Source organism: Centruroides sculpturatus, unplaced genomic scaffold (assembly GCF_000671375.1).
Source record: "Centruroides sculpturatus isolate CEXI.00-Female unplaced genomic scaffold, Cexi_2.0 scaffold1205, whole genome shotgun sequence".
NCBI lineage: Eukaryota > Metazoa > Arthropoda > Arachnida > Scorpiones > Buthidae > Centruroides > Centruroides sculpturatus.
In genome coordinates, this window is record NW_019385402.1 from 34,753 (window position 1) to 59,834 (window position 25,082).

At 29.8% G+C, this 25,082-nt stretch overlaps 1 protein-coding gene across 1 annotated transcript in view; it reads right to left on the reverse strand.

Annotated features, from left to right (window-relative positions):
- Positions 1-2: 2 nt before the first annotated feature.
- LOC111638566 (60S ribosomal protein L3-like) overlaps positions 3-25,082 on the reverse strand; it is a 33,504-nt gene continuing 8,424 nt past the window's right edge. Inside the window, exons 2-9 of the mRNA XM_023384290.1 lie at positions 21,164-21,356; positions 12,334-12,502; positions 8,298-8,433; positions 7,817-8,003; positions 5,491-5,753; positions 3,758-3,853; positions 1,575-1,694; positions 3-93 (exon numbers count right to left, since the gene is read on the reverse strand). Of these exons, the coding sequence (XP_023240058.1) occupies positions 49-93; positions 1,575-1,694; positions 3,758-3,853; positions 5,491-5,753; positions 7,817-8,003; positions 8,298-8,433; positions 12,334-12,502; positions 21,164-21,356 (1,209 nt within the window). The 3' untranslated portion in view covers positions 3-48. The remainder of the gene's footprint in view (positions 94-1,574; positions 1,695-3,757; positions 3,854-5,490; positions 5,754-7,816; positions 8,004-8,297; positions 8,434-12,333; positions 12,503-21,163; positions 21,357-25,082) is intronic.

The following is a 25,082-nucleotide window of genomic DNA, read 5'->3' on the forward strand; positions in this document are numbered from 1 at the left end:
GCTAGTTATCATAAATCTGTTTTTATTTCCTCCTTTTACACAATTTTATCATGCAGTGGATTCTTCTTTGATTTTGTTCTTCTTCAACGGGCCCTGCATTAAAAAAAATTATTTTAGTCATAAAATTAGTGTAAAAGAAGAAAACTCTAAATAATTGCTATACTATTTAATCATCAGAAGGAAGGCAGCAAGGGAATCATCAACATTTTCAGTAATGAAATCCCTATACGTTTCATCATAAAGCAATTACAACTAAGTTTCCTAATTTAACTCAGACATTTCTACACTAGCTCTAAAAGCAATAATACAAACAACTTTAACATTCAAGTTTTCATCTTATTTATTGAAATAAATTATTATGCATTTTTAAAATTGATATTAAACTCATAAAACCAAATTCCCACTAACTGTAGTCTATTAAATTACTAGCTTTGCCCACATAGATTTTTCAATTTGATTGGACTTCATAAGATTCTCAATCATCAGTAATTTTACCAAATTAGTAACAACTAATTTTTGTTTGTTTCGAACTATGAACTGCTAATGCACCTAAAATCAAGTTTCAAATATGGGATTCCAACAAACGATAAATATGAGTTCAATTTTTTTTGGAAACACAAATGACATTATCTGAAAATTCCTAAAGAATAAATATTTACAGAAAAATAAGAGTTTTAGTTACCCCAGTACCTCTTTGTAAACCACATTTGTGGTACTGCCTTTTGGGTCTAAGACTTTTTAAGCCTTAATCCTCTCCCTCTCAGTGGAATTTCCAAAAATTCCTTCTTAGTGTGCATTCTTATTGTGTACCCTACTAAAACGTAGTTAAAAACAAAAAAAATCACATTTAAAATAGTACAGTAGAAGCCGTTCTTCAGGTTAAGCCTTAATCCTTTCCATATCCCCCGCGAAAGAATTTTGAAAAATCCCTTCTTAGTGTGCATATTCATGACAACTGAGGAAAAAACAAAGAGAACCAAGTTGAATTAATTAAGTTGGAAAAAAGAAAGTGCGCATTATAATCGAGAAAATGCAAATACTATTAATTTTTAAAATATTAGTATTAAATCTTATAAAATTGCCACTCCCGTTAATCAAGTTATCCAATAAGAATAAAATACAATACAATATCAATATAGCTGTAACGTTGGAAAAATTCACTTATTTTTGGCTCACCTAGAGTTTGCTAAGTAGAAATGGCTAAAGAGTGTGCAAAATACATACAAAAATATGGTATTACAGCATCACATGTATTGGATGACAACCTGTCTAAAAGACCAGTTTTTGAAAGGAACCATGTGTGTTCCCCATAGACAGGTTTACTGTATATAGATTAAAGTTCCTAATTGACTTACATGTAAGCAGAGTTGTTATCTAACATATGTAATTAAAATTGACAGAAAGTAACATTTTCATTACTTGGAAGATAGAATTTGTTTAAAACTGTTAATTTCAATCGAATACTAAAGTCATGCCTAGCTGATTTTTAATGCAAAAAAATAAATAAAAATACTACCTTATCTTAAAATATTACAAATAGTTTAAATTAGATTTACAATAGACAAAATTCTCACCATGAAAGTGTGTTTCTCGGCAGCAGTCTGGAATCTTCCGTGACCAAACTTTGATGAAGTGTCGATAAACTTCAGATTGATTTTTTCCAGGGCCGATCTCTTGGTCTGAGTGAGAAGAGACTGTAACAAAATGTAAAGGCTATTGAAATGCCAAATATCATTTACATATAAAATACTATATTAAATTTAAGTAAATGCTTCAGTCCTATCATTCATTTTTCATTATTAATATCATACTTATTTTAGGCTCTCTTTAAATATCATCATAAGCATTTAGAGATAATTTTTATCAAATATGTAGCAAATATAGTATGTATAGATAAATTACAAATATTTCAGATCAAAACACTAATCTTAAGCATTTCAAAAAAATCGACTCATGAAGTATTAATAAATACTGGATTTAATCTCACTTTTTAGGTTCATCTTCAGACTCATATTATAATTAAACAGTCTTAAACATTAATAAGTTTAAGAAGTCTTCAGAACACTCAAGATATGTTCCAAAAAGAATAAAACAGATCTGATAGAGACAGTTTGTCTTGAAAAGTGTTTTATCTGAAGTAAAAAGAAGAAATGGTAAGACTGCCTAAAACTTATCAGCAGTTAAGATTGTTTAATAAAATTCTTTGTTTTAGATTTATATGACAGAAATTCAATTCAAACACATTCAAATCTAATGTAAAAACACTCGTCTACAATTTGCTGGCATTTTTGTTAGTAAACTATTAATGCTATTGAGATAAAATTTCAATAGCTTTGAAAAGAAGTCTTCTATGCACTCTCTGACAACACTAATATCACTTGATATCTAAAATATTCAACAAAAAAGACCAAAACAAGCAATTATCTGTTAGAACAAAAATCAGCGAATAATGCAAAGATGATCTCACCAATTCAAATATTTTTAATTGTAATTTTTGCCTTATGTGATTTGGCATTATCTTACAAGAAAGTAATAGCATTTTATTAGTAAGTCCTGGATATTTCTCATGGAAGTTTTTGCCTGGAAAACACTTGGAGGGAAATTCTAACAAGTGAATTGGCTGGAATTATCTAAGTGTTTTTATCTATTTTAGATGGAGTTATCTAAGTGTAAGGGAAATTCACTTGTTAGAATTTCCCTCCATTTCTCAAAACATTCTCATTTTTCAACCCAACTGGAGTTGATCGTTGACAAATCTCCCAAATACAAGTTTTGCAAAATCATTTCTTATTGTTCTATTGCTTAGCATTTTCCCTCTGTTGAAACCTCTAGATATTATTAATATACTGCAAACATTTCTTCAAATTATTCATTTCAAACTTGTTAAAATTTATAAACACAAACACAATACATATATATGTATTATGTACATGAACAATAGTGGTCATATCAGATAATCTTGCATGTTCAAAGTGGAAAGAATACAATAAAAACTTAGATATGAAACTGGAGAACTTTTGACTCAATCTTAACAGCAAGAAAAATATAACGTAAAACTGTATTCAATTAAAAGTTTTATGAATCATTAAGAATTATATTTTGGAAGAATTTCCAAAATAAACTTTGTTAAAGATACATTTAATTTTATACTCTCTCTGTTACAATATAATACAAACATGTAGACATTCCCTATATTGCAAATGTCTTGTATTATTAATAATTAGTCAATATTCTATTATTAATTCTTCCCTCTAAGACAAAATACACCTGGCAATTCATTTTTACACCATTTAATTCTAGGAATGTGAAGAGGTGAAAGAATAGAACAACGAATGTGATCTTCATATTATGAGTATGTTCTCTAAGGATATATTGCATTATTTATTATCTGTATCAGAAAGGAAACATATAAATGAAATTCTATAGGGAATTTAGGCATATCAAAGTATTTTACTATTGAAAAGGAACAAAAATTATTTTATAACCAATATAAAACAACAAATATGTGGTCCATTATATAAACAATGGCATGCAAAAATTTAAATCAAATATGTATCAAAATATTTAGTTTCATAAAGCTGTTGAACAATAAAAACTGCTTTCATATTTTAAAGGCCAGATTCTCAAGTAATCTAATTCAGTAAATGTTTTATTAAGTGTTAAATTCAGTAAAAACATTTCATTATAACAAGTATATTAAATTTATATTTTATTAATAATTTTTTCATCTAATTATAAAAGTAAAATAATTTCTTACTTTTCTTAATGTTATCACTCTCTTCTTCGGACCCATGATGCATCCCTTCAGCATAACAAAATCACAATTTACTTCTCCATAATGAGGAAATCCTCCCTGAAATATTTCATTTTTAATTTAAATAATAATCCTCAACTTAATCATTAAAATATTTAAAATGTTGATTTATTGTAAATATAAACATATATTACGATATATGCAAAAGCATGTGCATCATATATAATAAAACAGTGATTAAAAATTACACCAGTAAAAGTTATTTCAAATTACAGTAGAGCGTTGTTTATCCGAATCAACTGGGGACGGGGGGTTGTTTGGATAACTGATTATGTATGAAAAAATATATTAACCTATCCCATGTTGAAATTTTTCTCCATTGCATGTTGCTTTGCATTGAATTTTCATTGATGTTAAGCCTAACAAAAATTTTTATAATAATCATCGTGGATATTGTAGTGTTAAAACTTATTTCTTTATTTCGTACAAACAAAATAACGTTTTTGATACTAGATTAACTTCTAAAGTATTTTTTGTTGTTGTTGTTTTTATAGTTTTAAATATATTTATTTTATTTTGTGCAAACAAAATAAATATATTAAAAAATATAAAAACAACAACAACAACAACAACAACAACAACAACAAAAATACTTTAGAAGTTAATCTAGTATCAAAAACGTTCGATTCAGCACGATACACAGTCTTCAGAAAAACACTACACAAAAATGCCATGCTGCCAGCTAAAACACACACACCAACAAAAAAAAAAATATTGGAGTAGCCTAAAACATAGCCAAAGGTTGTAGCGCCACAGCACTAGCGGAAATTTAAATTTGCCGACTGGAACGCTTTCGNATACAAAACAAAATCTTTCCTCATTCATCAATCTTTTTAGCAATTACAAGACAATTGTTTTAGCTTAGCTTAAAAAGAAAAAAAAATTCCTAAAATTTTTGTTAAATTGGTTTAATACTTTAATGAATGTCAAACCCTTTGCTTAGTTTCCTTAAAATACAATTTAACTCAAGATATAACTTTAAACGTCATGATAAAAATTATTTTGAATGTGTGTTATTCTTCTGCTTTAAAAATGCATTTATTTATAATAATATAAAAGATATTTATTAATTTCTTAATTTTTTCTTATTTTTGAATCTTAATTTTGTTCCACAATATTTTCACTTAAATTAAAACTATATATAATTATGCATGATAAAAATTAGACATAAGTTACATGAAAATTGTGTTGAATTTTTGTTCAACTTCTAATTATCACTAAAAGTTTATTTTTTCACTTAAATTTTAATTGTGTTCACTTTCTATTAAAGCATGATAGTTTCTAAAACAAGTAAACAGAATATGATGCTAATAATATAAAAATTATGATCTAAAACAGGAGTGAAAAACTAAGTGTGCATGCCAGAATTACTACATCTGATGGAAAATTTTCTGATGTGCCGAACAAATTTTTGGGAGCACATTATTATATGGTCTAATGGATAGATGCTATGAAAAGCCAGATTTCGTAAAACTGGCCACTACATTGGTTACTCTGTACAACTCAGCAAATGTGTTGAATATTTCTTTTAAAGGCAAGATCTGGGTTGGTGCACTAGAAAAAATTTTTGGCATTCATACCATAGTTGCTCATCAATGATTGATGTTAAGAAAATACTGAAAATTTGATTTTTGCTAATCATAATTGTGATTTTATATTTATCTAAAATAAATTACCATTGGAGTAATTGACTTTTCAGTCATGTCATAGTCTGTAGAAGCATTGTTTTTCACTATTTTTCCATCTTTTGTATGAATTCCTTGACCAATTCGATAGATTTTTTTGTTGATTTCGGTTCTGTGATGATAACCTTTTTGACCTGCCCTAGCGACGGTAAACTGAACTCGACTTGGATGCCAGGCTCCGATGCAAGCAACTTTCCTGAGACCTTTGTGAGTCTTTCTTGGCAGTTTTTTTGTATGCCAACGGCTTGTTACTCCTAGAATATATTTAAATTTTTTTACAAATTTTTTTCATGTTGTATAAATGAAATATAGAAAATAATTGCAAATTAATATAAATTAACTATTCAGAAAAATTCTTAAGCCAGTCATTATGTACTAGAAATTAAAATTTTTAATTTAATTTTAAATGTAGCAAGTTTTTTACTGTTTAATATTAAAATATTGTAATATGGCATAAATATTGAGTCCAAAAATACAAAGTAAAAATTTTAAATATTTTAATAAAGATGAAGAAAAATAAATAAATAAAATTTTACTTTGTATTTTTGGACTCAAAATACTATAATTGTTTCAAATATATCTATTGTTTAAAATATAGTAGAGCATCGATTATCCAAATATCAATCAAATGAAACATCGGTTAATTAACCAAAAGCATTCCTGTTGGAAAATTCAAATTTCCACTAGAACTGTGGCATTGCAGCACTCTCCCCTTCCCTGCCAACCTAAACTGTAGGCCTAGTTTAATGTACTACATTATGTAAGGCAGGAATGGGCAAACTGCATTAATATTTTTTGCAGCCCGCATCACATAAAATAAGTATAAATATATCAATTTCCTAGCTTAAGAAGTATGCAGCAAAAATTCAAACATTATTTTCTACAATTTATGTATGTGACTAGCTTTTCTTGCAATGAATTTAGTAAAAATTAAAACAAGAAACCAGCTAACACTCACATCGAAATTAATTTAAAACTAGCAGTGACTAATATTTAATCAAATATTTTCGATACATTACGTTTACATCAGTTCTAGAAGCAAAATTAAGTATACCCATTCTAATTTATAATTATATATGAATAAATAATTGATTTACCAGCATTTTCCCCCTCTTTTATCTTGTATGCGGTCTGCGTCAGTTCAAAAGTTTTGAAATGTGGCCCTTACACAGAAAAAGGTTGCCAATCCCTGATATAAGGTATGTATTTGTAAGATGTGTGATACAAATTACATACAGTACAGTTTTGTGTTTAATATATTTTTTTGTAAATGATCAGTTATCTGAACAAGCCCAGTCTAGAACTGTTTTGGATAATCAAATGCACTACTGCAGATGTCATTTAAATAGCAACCTCTTAATTCCAACAGATGCAGTTTAGTCCTTTAACCAAATTTTTCTCTCACATGATGATAATTTTAGATTAAAAAGAACTTAAAACATCCTTCATGTAATTTTTTTATTTTAATATATTTTTCTATACTGAGATTTAAAAAATTATTTCATTTAGATGTTAAACTTAATTTATTACTAACAATTTTTAAACTATTACACAAAGTTATAATAATGTTATGCCATTTCTGAGCAGTATTTTATCATTAAAGTTATTTTCAGTAATATAATCTTAATGACAATCAGCTTATAAAAGATAGATTCAATTCACTTAACTGATAAATTTGCCAAAATCAATTTATCTTATAAAAATAGAATTCAACTGTAGAAATTTGAAAATATTGGCCTTAATTCCATTTGTGGAAAAATCACAAAGGAAAAAAAGACTGTTTATATACTAATTCCATTTCCCAAAAATACAAAATATCCCATTAATAGAAACTTGGCATCAGTGGCAATGACAAAATTCCAAGATTAATTTTAGTGTCATTGCTTTGCAGACCATAATATCAAATACTTAATTTTTTCTGTACTTTTCAAAAGTTCAGTGGACATTTAAAAATTTTCTAATGTAGCCAATATGCTTACATTTTATTGTAAGCAACTGATATTTCACATGGTTTTGTTGTGTCTGCCAGCATTAATCTATCAATGCCACAATTTTTTTCATTTTCTATTGACTACTGATTTTCCATTTCTGCAATATAAGCTTAAAAATACTTTTTCTATATATTGCTTCTGCAGTATTTTTCCCACAAATGGAACTAGGTTCAAATGTTCAGTTTAGAAACATGAAAAATAGGAACCATAATTTTATTCAACACAGATTAACTTCATTTAAAATTAAAAACTTATACTTACAATAATAACTTTTTGTCTTCATATGTATAAAGTAATAATTCTCTTCAGCAAAACATCATACATACCTTTAAATCCTTTTCCTTTGGTAACTCCAATACAATCAATCATTTCATCTTGACCAAATACTTCTTGAACTGGAACAGGTTTCTCCATATGATCTCTTGCCCACTTTATTTTTTGACCTAATGTCCCTCCATTCAACTGAATTTCCATTATGTGTGCTTTCTTTTGTCTTTTTCTCATCAGCTTCATCTATAAAATTTAAAAAAAAAAAACATGAATATTCAAAATTAATTAATTATTTAAACTAAATTTTGAAAACACTTTTTAAAATATCATCATGCTTAAGTTCGCCCTAGTTATAATTTCATTTTAAATCAAACTATAGAATCATCATTAGCATGATTTTAGATACAAAACAAAATCTTTCCTCATTCATTAATCTTTTTAGCAATTACAAGACAATTATTTAGCTTAAAGAAAAAAAATTCCTTAAAATTTTTGTTAAATTAATACTTTAATGAATTATTATTAAAAATATATTACCTGAGTATGTGCAATTACTCTAATAACTTTACAATATTTCTTCATTTTTTTAAAATCCTTTTCTATTTCTTTTTTTCCTAAATCATCTTGCCACTTTTTACAATATTTAGTAAAAGCCTTCTTTTTGGATTTATACCTAAAATTAATTTTTAGAAATAAAACTTATTAAAATTCATATTCATTTTCTAACATTATTATTTTAATAAAGCAGCAAAACTCAAATTACATATAAAAGTAAGAATTATTATTGTAATAAACTAATTTAAATTTAATTCACTCTCTCAAACTTTAGTATTTTTGTGTCAAACTGATTTTAAATAAAATTAAATGCGCACACAATTTTCAGATCTCAAAAATATATCTTTGAAACTTGTATTTATCACACACACCAGACTGACTTTACTGAAGACAAGTTAACAAGGGTTTAGTTGTCATCTCCAGATCTAACTCATGACTTACATTTTCCCACATTTGAAAACATAGTCTATCATTTCATTAGTAATGAATAAATGAAAATTATCATTGCTGGGTGACTGCAGCAATAGGTATAGTAGATTTTAGGATGATATGAACAAACTCATTATGTTACTATAAATGCATGAAAGGTACTAGGTGATTTTGTTGAGCTTGCAGACAAATCTTGTAAGTTTTCATTTCTGCTATAAAAGTACGACTGTGCATTATACTTGTGTGTTTAATTAAGCATTATTTTTTTTTATCATACATGTACTTGAATATTCCCTTACAAAAAAAATCTGAGTTTTGATTATCAATTTAACTTTGTCTCTAGGCTTGTGACATTTGTACTTATGATAAATAACAATTTTATAACTTAATAAATTTTTAAAATAATGTAGAATTTTATATTAATTCTCAAAAATTCATATCTATAAAGATTATATACCATTTTTGAAATTGTGATTATCACTCATGTAGTTACTTAATTCAATTATTTATAATGAAATTATAAATACAGTGGAACCTGGTTAACTCATTTCCTTTCTCCAATCATCCAGCATAGGATGTTACATGTTAAATCAAACTGGTTAACTTGAATTCGTTGAACTGTTTACCTCAAATGTGGTTTAGAGATAATATTTTCATAAACTCTACAGAATTTTAATTTTCCATTAAATAAAATAATTAACATTCATCTACTGAATAAACTAATCAAATTTTCTACAAAGCATGGGAACCACACACAACTAAAAATTAACATTGTATTGGGTGATGGATTGGAGTGGTGGCTTTCATATAGCAATATGATCTAGATACTTTAACTGCCATTCACATGTATTATTTTCAAACATTTTTTTTTCGTTTGTTTTATTTGATTGCTGATGGATTTTTCCAACTAGCTGATGTAATAAATTAATTTTAATAACAATTATAGTTCAATTCTACTTAAAAATATTCACCTTGGCAGCAAAATTTTAAAAATATAACAATCATATAGTGATATGTTTGCTATTAAAAAACATATCAATTCTAGGTGCTGAATATCCTTACTAAACATTTAGGAGTGAATGGATCAACCATTTGGGACAGAACATCTCATTTCACTATTAAGTTAAGGGCAAGTTTCTAGACAACACCCAGAGGTTTACATTGACACAATGATTCTATGTAATAAGACAAATATTGTATAGATGATATATTATGAGTCACCAATAAACCAATTCACAAAATATTGATTTTAGCAAACCTATATAACTCAAAACTTTTTAATCTTTTCTAGATTGCAGATTACTTGTATACAAGTACTCATAAGCAGACCCACCCTTAACTTGCAGGAATCCATGCTAAAGGTTAAAAAGTCCAAATTTTTCTCCAACCAATTAGAGTTAAACAAGTTCCACTTTATATAAATTTACAATGAATAGCATATGCTAATTTAAAAGATTATTCAGTTTGAAATATTTGGCTTTTTAAAGCTTGAAGATTATTTTTATTTTACTTCTTTTACTTTTAATTGAAACATTTTATTTTATGCAATTATGAAATCATTCTTTAAAAAATTTTGCATTAGTAGCAAACAAAGCATTGCCAAATTGGTTTACTACCCTGTTGACAAATTATCCTTTTTTTTTTTCATTGGAATTAAATTATCTTTTAATAACTTGAAGTATTTTTGATCTTTTGATAACTTGAAGATATCTCGGGTTATGGGCTTAAGGGATTTATTCACTCTTTTTAAATTTAATATCTTAAATTCAAATATTTAATATTAAAATTCTATTCAATATCTCCATATCCCAGAATAATTCTGCTTGGAGAACAAGTTTGAAGAGTTATATAACTAGAAGCAGAATTTATTCTTACATCAATTCTAATTTAAATGAATTAATTTCCATTTATAAATAAGTAAATTTTATACAAACTGATACAGTGGTACCTCAGGATACGAACGCCCCAGCATACGAAATTTTCAGGATACGACATGAAATTCGAACATATTTTTGCTCCACGATACGAACAAAAACTCACCATACGACGTTACATTAGTTCGCATTTTTCATTTGTTTTCCTTACTACAGTTATCTTTTTAAATGTATTACTTGGCTTTAATTTAAGCATGATTTTCACGTTGGAACGAATTATTTGGTTTTACATGTAATCGTATGGGAAAAGATGATTCACCTTAAGACATTTTCATGATACGATCTCAGTTTCGGAACGGATTAATTTCGTATCCTGAGGTAACACTGTAATTGGTATACTATATTTATCCTTACTTCATTCCACCTGTAAACAAATTCATGTGATTGACGCCCTCTCTCATTGATTACAAGACTACAAATAGTTTCTGGAGTATTTAATTGCAAAATAAATAGAGAGGTTGCGGCTGTTGTATTCAGCCCAAAACGTGAACAGCGAATGGTCGAGTGTCGCCATCTGGCAATTCTAGACGGTTGATAATGGCATTCACAACGTCTTGCTTGGGAGTAGTAGAAGATCGGTTTAAACTTCATTTTTTTGTGTTTGGAGTTAAAAGTATGACCTATTTTATTAAAGTAATGATTATTTAATCATTTACAAATAATAATGTAAAGAAACAGATGATTTTAATCCAGAAATTATTTAATTATTCAATTATTTAGCAAGTGATGCAAAGTTCCTATAGAATTTACATATATTTGCCTTCATAATAGCTTATTTTAAGATAGGTTTGTTCTTCCATGGCATCATCTACCATCAACAGCATAATGTGTTTGTAAACTTTATAAAAATTAATTTTCCAAGCTGCTTTCGAATTTACATAAGCCACTACTTCCCTTGACAAAAGTATGAGGTAATCCTATTAAACACCATGCTAATTAAAAATAATTATTTAGTGTTATTAAACATCCTATAAATACTTTAAAATAGTTTGTTCATTTACCTTCACTGATAATCCTCGATGTTAAATGTATCCTCCATTTTTTCAATAAATTTCCTGTGAGTCAATGCATGACATTCACTGAGTCACGTGATATAAATGTGCACTGCAACAAATTTTTCTTGGGAGTTAAAACAAACTGTGTACTTCTGCTTGCTGTGTACAAGTAACATTTGAACTTGCACCGCAACCTGTCTAATAAGTTCTCTACATGAGACTGTAATGTTCTCAAATTCAAAGCACTATTTAAATTTGACATTTTGCTTACGATGAAATATTATCCTAGAAACTTTCCACTGCACTAAGCAGAAGAATGAGCCAATCAAAGCAACATATCTGTATCATTGGTAATCAAGCTGGCAAGCAGCTATCCCCATCACATCACTGGAGAAGAAAAAATATGGGAAATGATTTTGTCATAACTATGTTTATCAGTGCTTAACAAAAATCTATAGAACTTAATATCATTGTCATGTCAAACAACTAGAATTCTCCATTCTGTTTGCATGCTGATTATGAGTGATTGAGGCCAAAGGGATGGAAAACACAATGATTTTCTTTACATGTCACATGAAGTAAGGTTGAATAGATTACAGTTACAGAACTGTTTAAATAATAGAATACTAATCAAACATAAATTTAAAATTTTTTAATTACCAGTTTTTATAGAAGCGACGTTTACAATCTTCACTCAAATGTTCAGCCCAAATAGTTTTAAACGCTCTAAGTCCTTTGGGAGTTTCAATATAACCAACAACACCAACTATCATCATTGGAGGTGTTTCCAAAATTGTTACTGCTTCTACAACTTCTTTTTTATTGACCTCTATAAAAATAATTTTTTATGTATTAGAATTATATCTTGAAAAGAAATTTATTAATTTCATTTTTAATTGCATTATCATAAAATAAAAGCAACAAATTGAATTAGATGATATATATATTATACATAGAATATCACATCCTAGTAAAATTAAAACTTATTCTAAAAGGTACTGATTAGAAAATAAGATATACAGTGGGTGATCAGTTAACAAACATAATCTGTTCCAAGACTGTTTGTTATTTGAATTGTTTTTTAATCAATTATTGATTTAACATAGATTTTATGAGAATTTGATAAATTCATTCTGGAAATAAAAAAAAATATAATATACTTTCTTACTATGTTTATTTACATGTAATAAGAAACTAAAAGCAATCTCCATTTTTTCATAGATGGCACATCTTTGTTCCTCAGATGTGATTTTCATTACTCCTTTAGCTGCTCGAGTCTTAATGCTAAGATTGTGCCTACTGTAGACCTGTTCAAACCATACTGCTTAGCACCATCAGACATCATCTGCCCACTCTAAGAGCTGCCACAAACTACAGGATGCGGGAGCTAGCATATGCTCGGTCGCACTCCCAAGCCCCACCTTTTTCCCCCCATGAGGCTATGAGCCATTTTTGCTAGGTAAGCTACATGGGCAAGAAACAGCTGCAAACTACACATTTGCTTGCATAATGTAATCCACATGACATTGATTGGCTATAGAACAAGATTTCATTATAACTTATACTTGTAATCAGTCAGTTTTCATTCCAAACTTTGAAACAGCATGGGAAAAACATGTTTACTAGTTAAGCCTAACTAATAGTAATATATAGTTTTCAGTTAGTTAAGCCGAGTTAGACTTAATCATGTAATTTATGTACATCGATAAAATTCTATTATTTCTTTTTCGACGTGCGACATATTCATGTAGTCATCCATCTTCTACACTCTCTCTTGCTAGTGTGACTGTTCTAGCTGTTGAATTCTGTCAACAGTGAGCATACTCTTGTATCGCTGCGCAAGCAAAGGAAAAACCATGTAGGCAATAAGAAAGGGGCGGAGCCTTTGATGTCATCGGTTGTGCTAGCACACGTTTGCTAGCATTTTGCTCTCGCAAAGCACTAGTTTGCGGCAGCTCTAAGATGAGCATGGTTCTTGACACTCCACTCTTTTTAGGCTTCATAATATTATCCATGTCTTTTTGAAATAAAAATTTCAGAAAAGCACTCACAAAAATTTAGTGAACAGAAATCAACTAGCGCACAAAAGAATTATGTAAATGTGAGACCCATATAACATTCAAAATTTTGATGTTAAACCATTAACAAATATCTGATAGGACAGTTAAACTCTCATCTTTAGAAAATAAAAACTGTTGCAAAACTTAGAGTGCCCAACAGTCTTGCAGACTATAAAAAATTATTTGTCAGAAAGGTGAACAAAAGGCTGGAATTACAATGGAAAATTTCAAAGTTCGAAGGAATAATATCTGATTGGTATTGGGTTGAGCATCTCTCGCACTCCGAAAGCTTTCGAATTGTTTCCTGTACACAAGGGAAAACCAATCAGTATGCATTATTTTATGTTCCTTCTTTTTGTGTTTGTTCTCTGAAGTGTTCATTGTCTGAACATAAAAAAATCTTCCGCAAAAGTGTTCATTATCCAATTTGTTCGCTGTCCAAACTGTTCATTAACTGATCACCCACTGTACTTTGTTTTGCCAAAAATAGTGAAGTGTTAATTTTGTCAAACATTATGAATGTTGCACAATCGTACACTTTTCTTTTTAATTTCAAAAGTAATTAATTCTTAGATTATAAATTATATCACCAATCATTATTATTAACATCTATTCACTATTTATTTATTTATGAAATAGGTCAATAAAAATAAAACAATGAGTAATATAACAATGAAAATCAATTCTTAATTTAGAACAGATATATTCCACAAGTGATTGGCTATGCAATGTATGTGCAAAATTATTAAGGCACTATATGCCACAAATCATCATCAGATAAATTTACACATTCATTTCCAGCAAGATAAGTGGAAGACACAAATAAAAGCTGAGCTTTCACATTTGATCATTCTGTGAGATAGTTACCAAATTAAACATTCCATGATGAACATAAGTGATATGGTCAAGCAGAAACATAATGGAATAACCATCTTGCCAGTGATAAGTTAAGCCCAAAAAATTGACAGATTGGGACCACCAGTCTCAAATGTGTTGTCAGACCCAACAGGTATTCTTTAGTAATCATCACTAACAACTTCTGTATCACACTAACAAGGCGACCTTACAGCTTTGGGGAAACGGATTTTGACGATCTTTGGTGTAGAGGTAGTAAACCATGTGAGTGTACTACCTGTAAAATACTAAAGTGCAATACTCAAATATAATCGAGAAAAACAAACTTAAAGTTTTCTTAGCACTTTATATATAAGTTATGCGTACTTTCTCTTGGGCATCCTGTGGCTAAGTGTTAACGATCCTGACTCATACGCTTGAGTGCTCGGGTTCGATTCTCTTGTGTACACTTCCCCCCTATTTTTATAATGTACATTATTGTAATATAAATAAATACATTATCATAATTACTTATAATGTATTTATTTACTCATTCATTTATTTTAATTTAATTTCTATTATTCCAAGTCTAATATTTTTACTTTTGTTGACAATAACTGTGCATTCTTGACACCTATGTGTCAACTTTCCCATCTAATTGTGACCTCTGATCTAATTTCTCACTAGGAGCATTTTTTCTGTGGAGTTCTTTTTCACTCACTCTTTAACATAAGTTATGCGTACTTTCTCTCATATATATAAGTTATGCGTACTTTCTCTTGAGCATCCTGTGGCTGAGTGTTAATGATCCTGACTCGTACATTTGAGTGCTCGGGTTTGATTTACTTGTGTACACTTTTTCCCTTTTTTTATTCGTAAATACTTATAATGTATTTATTCACTCACTCACTCATTTGTTTTAATTTAATTTCTACTACTCTAAGTCTAATATTTTTACTTTTGTTGACAATAACGGTGCATTCCTGACACCTATGTGTCAACTTTCCCATCTAATTGTGACTTCCAATCTAATTTCTTATTAGGAGCATTTTTTCTATCAGAGTTCTTTTTCACTCACTCTTTAACAGTTTGTTTCTTAATTTTGACATGAATTGATGTATTTGTGCAGTGAAATTTTTTTAAATTATAAAATAATTTTTCAAAATATGTGAAGAGAAGCAAGTTCTTCACATTGTGACGAAAAAACTGTTGATGATAACTCTATACAGTGATGCATTGAAGCAGTGGCTAAAAGATGGAGTAATGTATTATGAGAGTTTACTTTTCGAAAATAATTTAATTGAAACATCTTCTGATACACTATCTAAAAATGCTATGCTGATAGGTACAGAATTATACAATCATACATTGGATGTGTTGAATGAAAAAATTTATAAATGTTTCAATTAAATTATTTTCGAAAAGTAAACTCTCATAATACATTACTCCATCTTTTAGCCACTGCTTCGATGCATCACTGTATAGAGTTATCATCCATCAACAGTTTTTTCGTCACAATGTGAAGAACTTGCGTCTCTTCACATATTTTGAAAAATTATTTTATAAAAAAATTTCACTGCACAAATACGTCTATTCGTGTTGAAATTCAGAAATAAACTGTTAAAGAGTGAGTGAAAAAGAACTCCACAGAAAAAATGCTCCTAGTGAGAAATTAGATCAGAGGTCACAATTAGATGGGAAAGTTGACACATAGGTGTCAAGAATGCACAGTTATTGTCAACAAAAGTAAAAATATTAGACTTGGAATAATAGAAATTAAATTAAAATAAATGAATGAGTAAATAAATACATTATAAGTAATTACGATAATGTATTTATTTATATTACAATAATGTACATTATAAAAATAGGGGGGAAGTGTACACAAGAGAATCGAACCCGAGCACTCAAGCGTATGAGTCAGGATCGTTAACACTCAGCCACAGGATGCCCAAGAGAAAGTACGCATAACTTATATATAAAGTGCTAAGAAAACTTTAAGTTTGTTTTTCTCGATTATATTTGAGTATTGCACTTTAGTATTTTACAGGTAGTACACTCACATGGTTTACTACCTCTACACCAAAGATCATCAAAATCCGTTTCCCCAAAGCTGTAGGGTCTCCTTGTAAGATCAGCTTACCAGTGACAGAAGTGGCTTTCAAGCACTCATCAGCTGTTTCAGATATTATGAAAGAAGTGGCAAAATATTCCATTAGAAGTACAGTATATCAAAACTTAGTAGAAAACCTACCCCAAAGGGTCAACAGCCAACACCAATAGCATAAAAAGGATCTCTTATTGACAACAAACATGTAACTGTATCTGTAATAGGTATCCAGACATTTTTGATAGCAGTGTATACATAATTATTTCTCATTTGGAGCAAAATTGGTAAGATTACAAAATTCCTAAGGTAATCATGTTTTTTACTCAGAAAAAATAGAAAAGGTAATGATATCTTCATATGTAAAATTGTGTAAGTCAATGAAATTCGGGTTTGAATCACTAACTAAAATTATATATCTTTATGGTGACCATAAATCATTTACTTCATTGTTCTGTCCTTTCAATTTATTTCTCTAAAACAATATAATCGTTTTGTCCTTTATTTTGTGAACGTAAATAGTAAATTCAATATCAGCACTCACATGTGGCATCAATATTTAATTTACCGAATTTTGCACAATTAATAAATTTTACCAAACCTGTATTATTTAAATAACAGGAACAGCTTTTTCATGGAAACAAAAGTATTTGAAGATCCTACTATGGGAAACCCCACTGGGGGGTGAGGAAGAGTAAGGAAAACATTTTGTTGGAACTAAAATATAAATGATGGCAAACTATTTGACAAACTTTCATGAATTAAAAGTTACATCAATCACTAAGAATACTAACAATACAATGTAATTGGGTCAAAATTTTTAAATATTTCACAATGAGCATGTATCTTTTAAAAACATTTAAAAAATTGTTGAATTTTTCTTGTCTCCCTTAATTTAATGCCCCCGCTAAACAAGCATTTTCAATAGTGAACAATCTGTGAACCAATGAAAAAACTCAATTAAAAATCAAAATAACAAAGGATACATTTATACCAAACACAACTTTGACACAAATTATAGTTTTACTAATTTTTAAAACAAACCTGATTTATTAAAAAGTTCATTCTTGTGAAAAACATCAAAATGAAATTTTTTTAAAGTAATCATGATTATAAATAATGCTATGTATACAGGTAGTTCCCAGCTTTGAGTTAACCAGTTGCTAGAAGTTACTTGTTAAGTAAGAACTAATTTTTCATACAAATAAATACATAATGCATAATTACATTCCTGCATATGGAATTTTAGATAGAAAAATGTTGAAAAACCATAAAAATATTTCACAACAAGATTATTATTATTATTATTATATATGTATAATATTGGGTCATTGCAAATAAAATGGTTATTTTTTAAAATGTAAACTTTCTGGCCTGTAGTTCAGCTTTTTCCCCATGTGAATAGTGCTGTATGTATGCAATTGGAAGAACACACATAATTTGAAATTAAAAATGTAATCTCATTTATATTGTGAGTTCCACATGTGTAAGAGCACTTTTTCTGATGGCATGGAAAAAAAGAAAATTGAATAATTTTCTTTTAGTAGAAAACCTACCCCAAAGGGTCAACAGTCAACACCAATAGATAGATAGATAGTTGATAGATCCTGGCCGCACTGAAAGGCATAGCCAGCGAAGGAGAGGAAGGAAGGAGGTAAGGAGGGGATGAAGAAAGGGGGAGACGACGAGGAAGAGAAAGAGGAAGGATGTAGATTACATGCACACCATTGCTGGGCGACAATTGCTGAGCGTAAAGGCAATAGATATAAAGGGGCCCGTGCATAGGAAAGCACATAATTGGTGAAGGAGTTTACAAGAGATTGCACAACAAAATATATACAGAAGATAACGAACCACACAGCATGGTTTTACACAGCTGAACGGCAAAAGGAAGGGAGGCCTGTAGGACCCCTTACCAACGACAAAATATCACAGCTAAGATAGTCCATATTGGTAGAGTCCACTTAATGGTGAGTCGATCTGCTGGAGATGAGTCAACACCAATAGCATAAAATTGAATAATTTTCTTTTATGAGTATAAGCAGGGGCATAATGCAGCCAAAGCAACCCAAATACCAATAAAACATTTTGGTAAACTTTTCTGTGATTGAGCAGACACTAAGCATTGGTTTAAAAAATTTCATTCCAGGAATACAAATCTCAAAAATCAGAATTGAAGATCATCATCAAATCAGAACATCACTCGACGTCCAGGTAATCATGTAAAGATTGAACATACTGGACATTATTCAACCATTTCTCAACATCTACAGATGTTAGGGAAAGTCACGAAGCTTGACAAATGGGTACCACATGAACTCAGTGAGAGAGATAAGGATCATTTGAACTTCGGCAAAAGTCGGATCTGAAGGACATAACAATTAAGTTTTTATTCATCCAAAATCCCATTTTAGGTGGTTAGAAAAGTAACAGATTACATCCCATTAATGTTGCTAATTATCTTATCAAGTATCATGTCAGTTATAAAACATTAATGCATTTCAGGTCATTACTGTTAATCCCCTGGTCAGAAGTTCTGTTAACAAACATGACAATTTTAATAATTACCAAAAACGTTTTTACAGAAATTTTAAAAATGTAATAATAAAATATTTTAAATTATTCATCTCAACAATTACGAAGGGAGAGAGTAATACAATGCCAAAATAATTCCTTAAAAATCTATTCTAAAAACAAATTTCGAATTTGGTATAAATTTTGTAATCTGGATTTGTTTATATTTTAAATCATACTGGCAACAAAATTAAATATTGAAATGGAAAAGAATTGTCATTAACTGCCAACGAACAGTTGTTAACAGCCTTAACATTTTATGTTCTGGAATGTAGCTTGCAACCTTATTGGAGTTTTTTCTATCATAACAAATGAATAACCTGATTGGCTGGACAACTTCTAAAAGAGGGGATTAATGGCAAAGAAATGAGCTGACGTTTTGCAAAGGTTCATTTAGACAGCGTTCAGAAACAAATGATCATCGTGTTTGCAATGCATTTTAAACTGCAGTTCAGCCAGCCATCTAGACACCGTTAGGCTGTTAAATGTTGTTTAACATAAACTCCATCTCTGCAATCAGCCGAATAGGTTTGCATTCTATAATACTGAAAACAATACTAATGTCACTTAACATGTTTTATTTTCCAACTGATCACACACACAGTTCAGTCTTTAGTTTAAAAGTTAACCACTTCTCACATTACTATTTGTAACATTTAGTGATGATATATAAATTATACACAACAATTACAATCAGTTCAGCATAAAATGTAATGAAAATGCTCTATTTTAAGTTTCAGGCAGATTGCCCATGAGCAGCAACATACTTACAATTTTATACAAACAGATCACAGAAATGTTTTTTGCAAACAACTTTTTTAAGAATTTGCAGTTTTCTAACAATCTGATTACCTTTTAACATTATCTTATATTAAAAATACTGTATATTTGAACATGGAATGTTCACATTCCATATTCAAACATCAAAGCCTATGGCATTTCATTTCTGAAAATTATAACCTGAAGCAGGTCTTAGAAGATCAAAAACATTTTTTTTTAAATGGATTTTCATCTGTCTGTTGGAAGAAATTCAAGGTTGGAGTGTGTTTAATTTTATATTATTTCCCAGTTGTGTTGAGTATCAAACTTTTTGGTGCTTATGCAATTTCTTCTGAAATAAAAAAAATTATCACTATAAATCAACCATCATCCATTAACCTATCCCACGTTGAAATTTTTCTTTGTTGCATGTGACCACCATGTTAAATTTTTGTTGATGTTAAGCCTAACAAAATTTTTTTAAAATAATAATCATGGCGTTAAAAATTGTTTTATCTTTTACAAACAAAATAATATATTAATAAATATAAAAACAAAAAAAATTATATTTCCAAAGTTCATTTTAATATAAAAATTATGACACAGCAACATCTATTATTAAAAACGTTCCAATGCAGAAACAAATATGTTCGGGGTCAATCAGAAGGTCAGACGAGGTCAAAACAAAACAGGTTAAAATTTTACAAAAGTTGGGTGTTAATCACTAAATAAGCATTTCATTTACTTAGTAATTATAAATTTTTCATATTAGTTTGCAAGTGGAAACCATGATCTATTTATAATTAACTTTCTAAATTATTAAACTAGGTAGGAAGTTTTACAAAAAATTTCCACTTTAAAAGTATCCTTCTTTATCCCTCCTAATGGTAGAATTTGAATTTATTTCCTGATGGTGTAATGAACGGATAAAGGACACTGTTATAGTTTGTCCACAGGAAATTTTTTTAAAATTTCTAAAGTTTATACTTGATGTCCCAACAAAAAATATTTCTAAATTATTACTTTTTATTGGTAACCTATAGTAGGTATAATCAGATAACATCTGATATATATTTTCAGAAAATAAAATTACTTGGGGAAAAAATAATCTGACTTATAAAAGAACTCTGATGTAAAAACCAAGAAAGTAACTTACTTGATCCAGGTTTATCCACATCACGAACAATATGGGTCATTCCTGCCTTATAGCCAATAAAAGCAGTCAAATGAACTGGCTTTGAAGGATCATCTTTTGGAAAAGCTTTAACTTTACCCCTATGTCGCTTGCTTCTTTTCTTGGGCACAAAGCCCATAGAACCATGTCTAGGGGCTGAAAATTTTCGGTGACTCTGCAAAACAATACATAAATTATGTTTCTTAAAATTTAACATTATTAACACTGTTTTGATAGTGCTAAGTTATTACACGTCATAATAAACAATCATCATACCAATTTATACAATTGAAGAAATACAAGTTTATTTTTTTTGTAAGCTGTATTCTTTTTATTTAAAATTATAAAAAACACCTCATACTAAAATATTATAATCATGTAAATGAATCTTATACAGAAAAATGCTTGGCAATAATTTGGGTTAATATTAATATCTTACTCTTTGCATCAACAAAATTCTCAGCAAAAAAGTAGTTTATACAGTACTCTCAAAAAATTTAACTTCCTTAGCTTTAATTTTATTTCTCCTGACTTAATTCTTGTAGACAGACTCAATGCATTTCATGTTTCTATTATGCTTTCAAATTGAAGGGAATTTATATCATCATCTCAAAGCTGAATACTGGTATTTTATAAAATTAATCAATGTCATCCACACCGAGAGCCTGTCACACAGCAGTTGCCAATCTCACAGACCAATCCAGAAATTCTGATTTGTCCATTATAAAAAACATTTGGGCCGTCCCAAAGATGAATGAAGAGAGAGAAGTGCTGGCATCATTTGCAAAGTCCCTCAACCTGCAGCCAATGGCAATTGTCCCAGAAATGTGGTATTAGCAGACCACTGTTCCCTAAGATCACACGAGTATAAATGGAACCTTTACAAATTGAAGTTACAGCAATACCTACGTGAAGATTACCCTGATCAGCTGGTCCAGTTTAGTGAATGGTGTCTGAACAGAATACAGGAAGATCCACACTTTGGGTTCAAAATCATCCACACAATGAGGCAATTTCTACATTAATGGGAAGTTAAACAGAACATGCATTACTGGTCCCCTGAAAACACTCACCAGACTGATGCCAGCAAGATGAATGGAGCTCAAAGTGATGGTGTGGTGTAGGATACAGGAACCAGGATTATCGGTCCATTTTTCACTGGCAGTAATTTTAATGTGGAGGGTTACATGAACCTGCTGCAGGAGCATATTTTATCTTTATTCACAGAGGATGGCACATTTCCTGACTTTTTTCAACGAGACTGTGCCCCACCACACTTTAGACACTGTACATGAGACTACCTTTACCTTCAATTTCCCAGTAGGTGGATTGGCTGATAAGGTCCTGTCGAGTGACCCCACTTGCTCCTGATTTGATGCCATTGGACTTTTATTTGTGGGGACGTGAAGTCTCTTATGTATGCTGTCAAGAATACATATGCAATCTGCAGGAATGGATCTTTAATGCATGCAGCACTATCACATCAGATGTGTTGCACAATGTTGTACATGAATGAAAGGGACATCTACAGGCCTGCATACAAATTCAGGGACAGCACATTGAACACATATAACATAACATTTACATGCAGTGACATTACAGGAGTGGAATCTCTGACTTGGAACTTGTCCAGCTTTGGAGAATGACCTCATCCGCTAGCACTTTCGGTAGTGTAAAACTACCATCATCAGGCAGTACATAGAATACGACAGTTTAAGCTCTTCGAACGATATTCTGACGGTTTTACAAATTTCAATATCAAATATTTTGAACAATGTTTCTGACGGTTTAGCTGATTATGGTTTTTGAATGTTATTTAAAAGTTCTTACCTCATAGCAAGTAGATAAGAATGATAATAAATAAAAGTGTCTTATTGAGAAAAGGCCGTAAAAGAGCCTAATACATGCATGAAGTACACACCAAGGCAAAATTAAGCATGTGAGTAGCAAAGAAGTATTAATATCTGGGGTTGAGTTGTTGAAAGCTGTTATCCAAATTTGTGGGAGCTCAAGAGTTGCATGATGCAGTAGTAGAAATGTAGAGTGTCTCCCAAGTAAATAGCTCTTTTTGCTCGTTACAGCATTTCAGTAATTTTGTTTTGTTCCATTGAGGCTGGTAGTTGTGGATGAGTACTTTCTTTGCTAATTCTGTAACTGGCCTGTTATTTTTGATGTCTTCTTGATGTTCAAAGATATGTGAACTTAATCTTCTGGCAGTGGCCCCCTACATAATTGGTTTCTTCACCAGACAGTGTGTGCTTTAGCAGGATTTGGTAAACATCGGATTTTTCGTTCCACTGGTACTTGTCCCTATCATTACATAGTAGTCTTCTTAGATTTGGTTGTGGTATCATTGGCAGAATATAACCATTACTTCATATAACATGCATAACATGTACAAGGTAGGTCAATAAATCTTACAGCAAACAATTCTTTGTGAAATTCTGACCCTAAATGATGTGCCACACGACCCCTTTCCAATTTACAGTTTTGGAGTTGAGTTCAAGATGGCAGTTGTGCATGTAATACATCAATTTATTATCCCTTGATCTAATGTGTTCCTGACACAAGCAAATTAACTTTGGGTACATTCTATATTCTGTAGCAGAAGTGTTAAGTGACTTTGTTTCCCATCCTGTGTATATACAGGGTGATTCAAAAGTCACAGAAATTTTAAAAAATTAATAACTCACCAAATATTTACAGTACGGTGATGCAGTTTTTACAGAAATGCTTAGAAGTGGGATTTTTTTTTGTGTAATAAAAATTTTAGTACCAAAATAGTTACATTTCTTGCCATAGATGGCACAGTAGCATTTGTAAATTTAAAATAAGAATAAAAATGTTCTTAGTGTAAGCTCTAGTAACAAGTACAAGCAAATTATGTAATCTTATCAAGTGCCGTCTATTTTTCTGTATTTCTCTGACTTTTGAATCACCCAAACAAACATTCTCATTTTATACTAATATATAAAATGAGAATGTTTGTTTGCTAGAGGTAATCTCAGAATCTACTAAACTAAATTTTAAAATTCTTCCACTACCAGAAAGCTTATTCCTTCCAGATGATATATTATTTTCATATTAAAAAAGAAAATGAAGAGAACAATGTTTTTACTGCCACATTTGCCTCACTTTGTTGTCTAATCCATTCAAGATCGATTCCCTTCACCTAATGGACTTTTTTAAATTTATTATTTTATATTTTTGGTTTCAATTCATGTAGTTCAGATAGTTGTGTATATGTTTATATTGTCTTGGTTGTTTGTTTCTTATAATATACTTATGATATAAGGAGCAAATTTACTTCCTGTATATGAAACTAAACTTTTCTAAGTAGACCTAAATTATTTTTGTGTGTTCATTGTTTTAGTATTAATCCTACCATTTCATTATTTAACCCTTTATTGCCTGACGGGACTTTCTAGTCCCACTATCTTTGATATATTTTATTTCATAGTGTATGCATTATAGCTTTCTGGGACTTACATTTTATCATTGTATAAAGTGTTCTTTTTCTCTTCTATAGGGTAGTAACTTTCAAACTGTTCCTGTTTTAGTTTTGTTGAAAAAAGTTTCACATCATGTGTTGTTTGAATGGTAGTAGCTGATATTGCTTTCTTTGTTGCCAAATTCTACTTATTGTTTTCAAGTTAAATGTCTTTGTATTTTTTAATATGTATTCTAGATATGTGTAGTTTGATTTTAATGTATTATGTTTGTAGAATTAATGGTTTGCAAGCTGTATGAGATCAAAATATGTTTGGGACTTATGAGTCCCGTCAGGCCTGAGGGAATCTTTTTTGTAAATGTTAGAAATTTGTATTTTCTACATTGTGCTTTATAAATTTATGAATTTGTTTAACATTTTTATAGTTAATATACATATAAGACTTATATA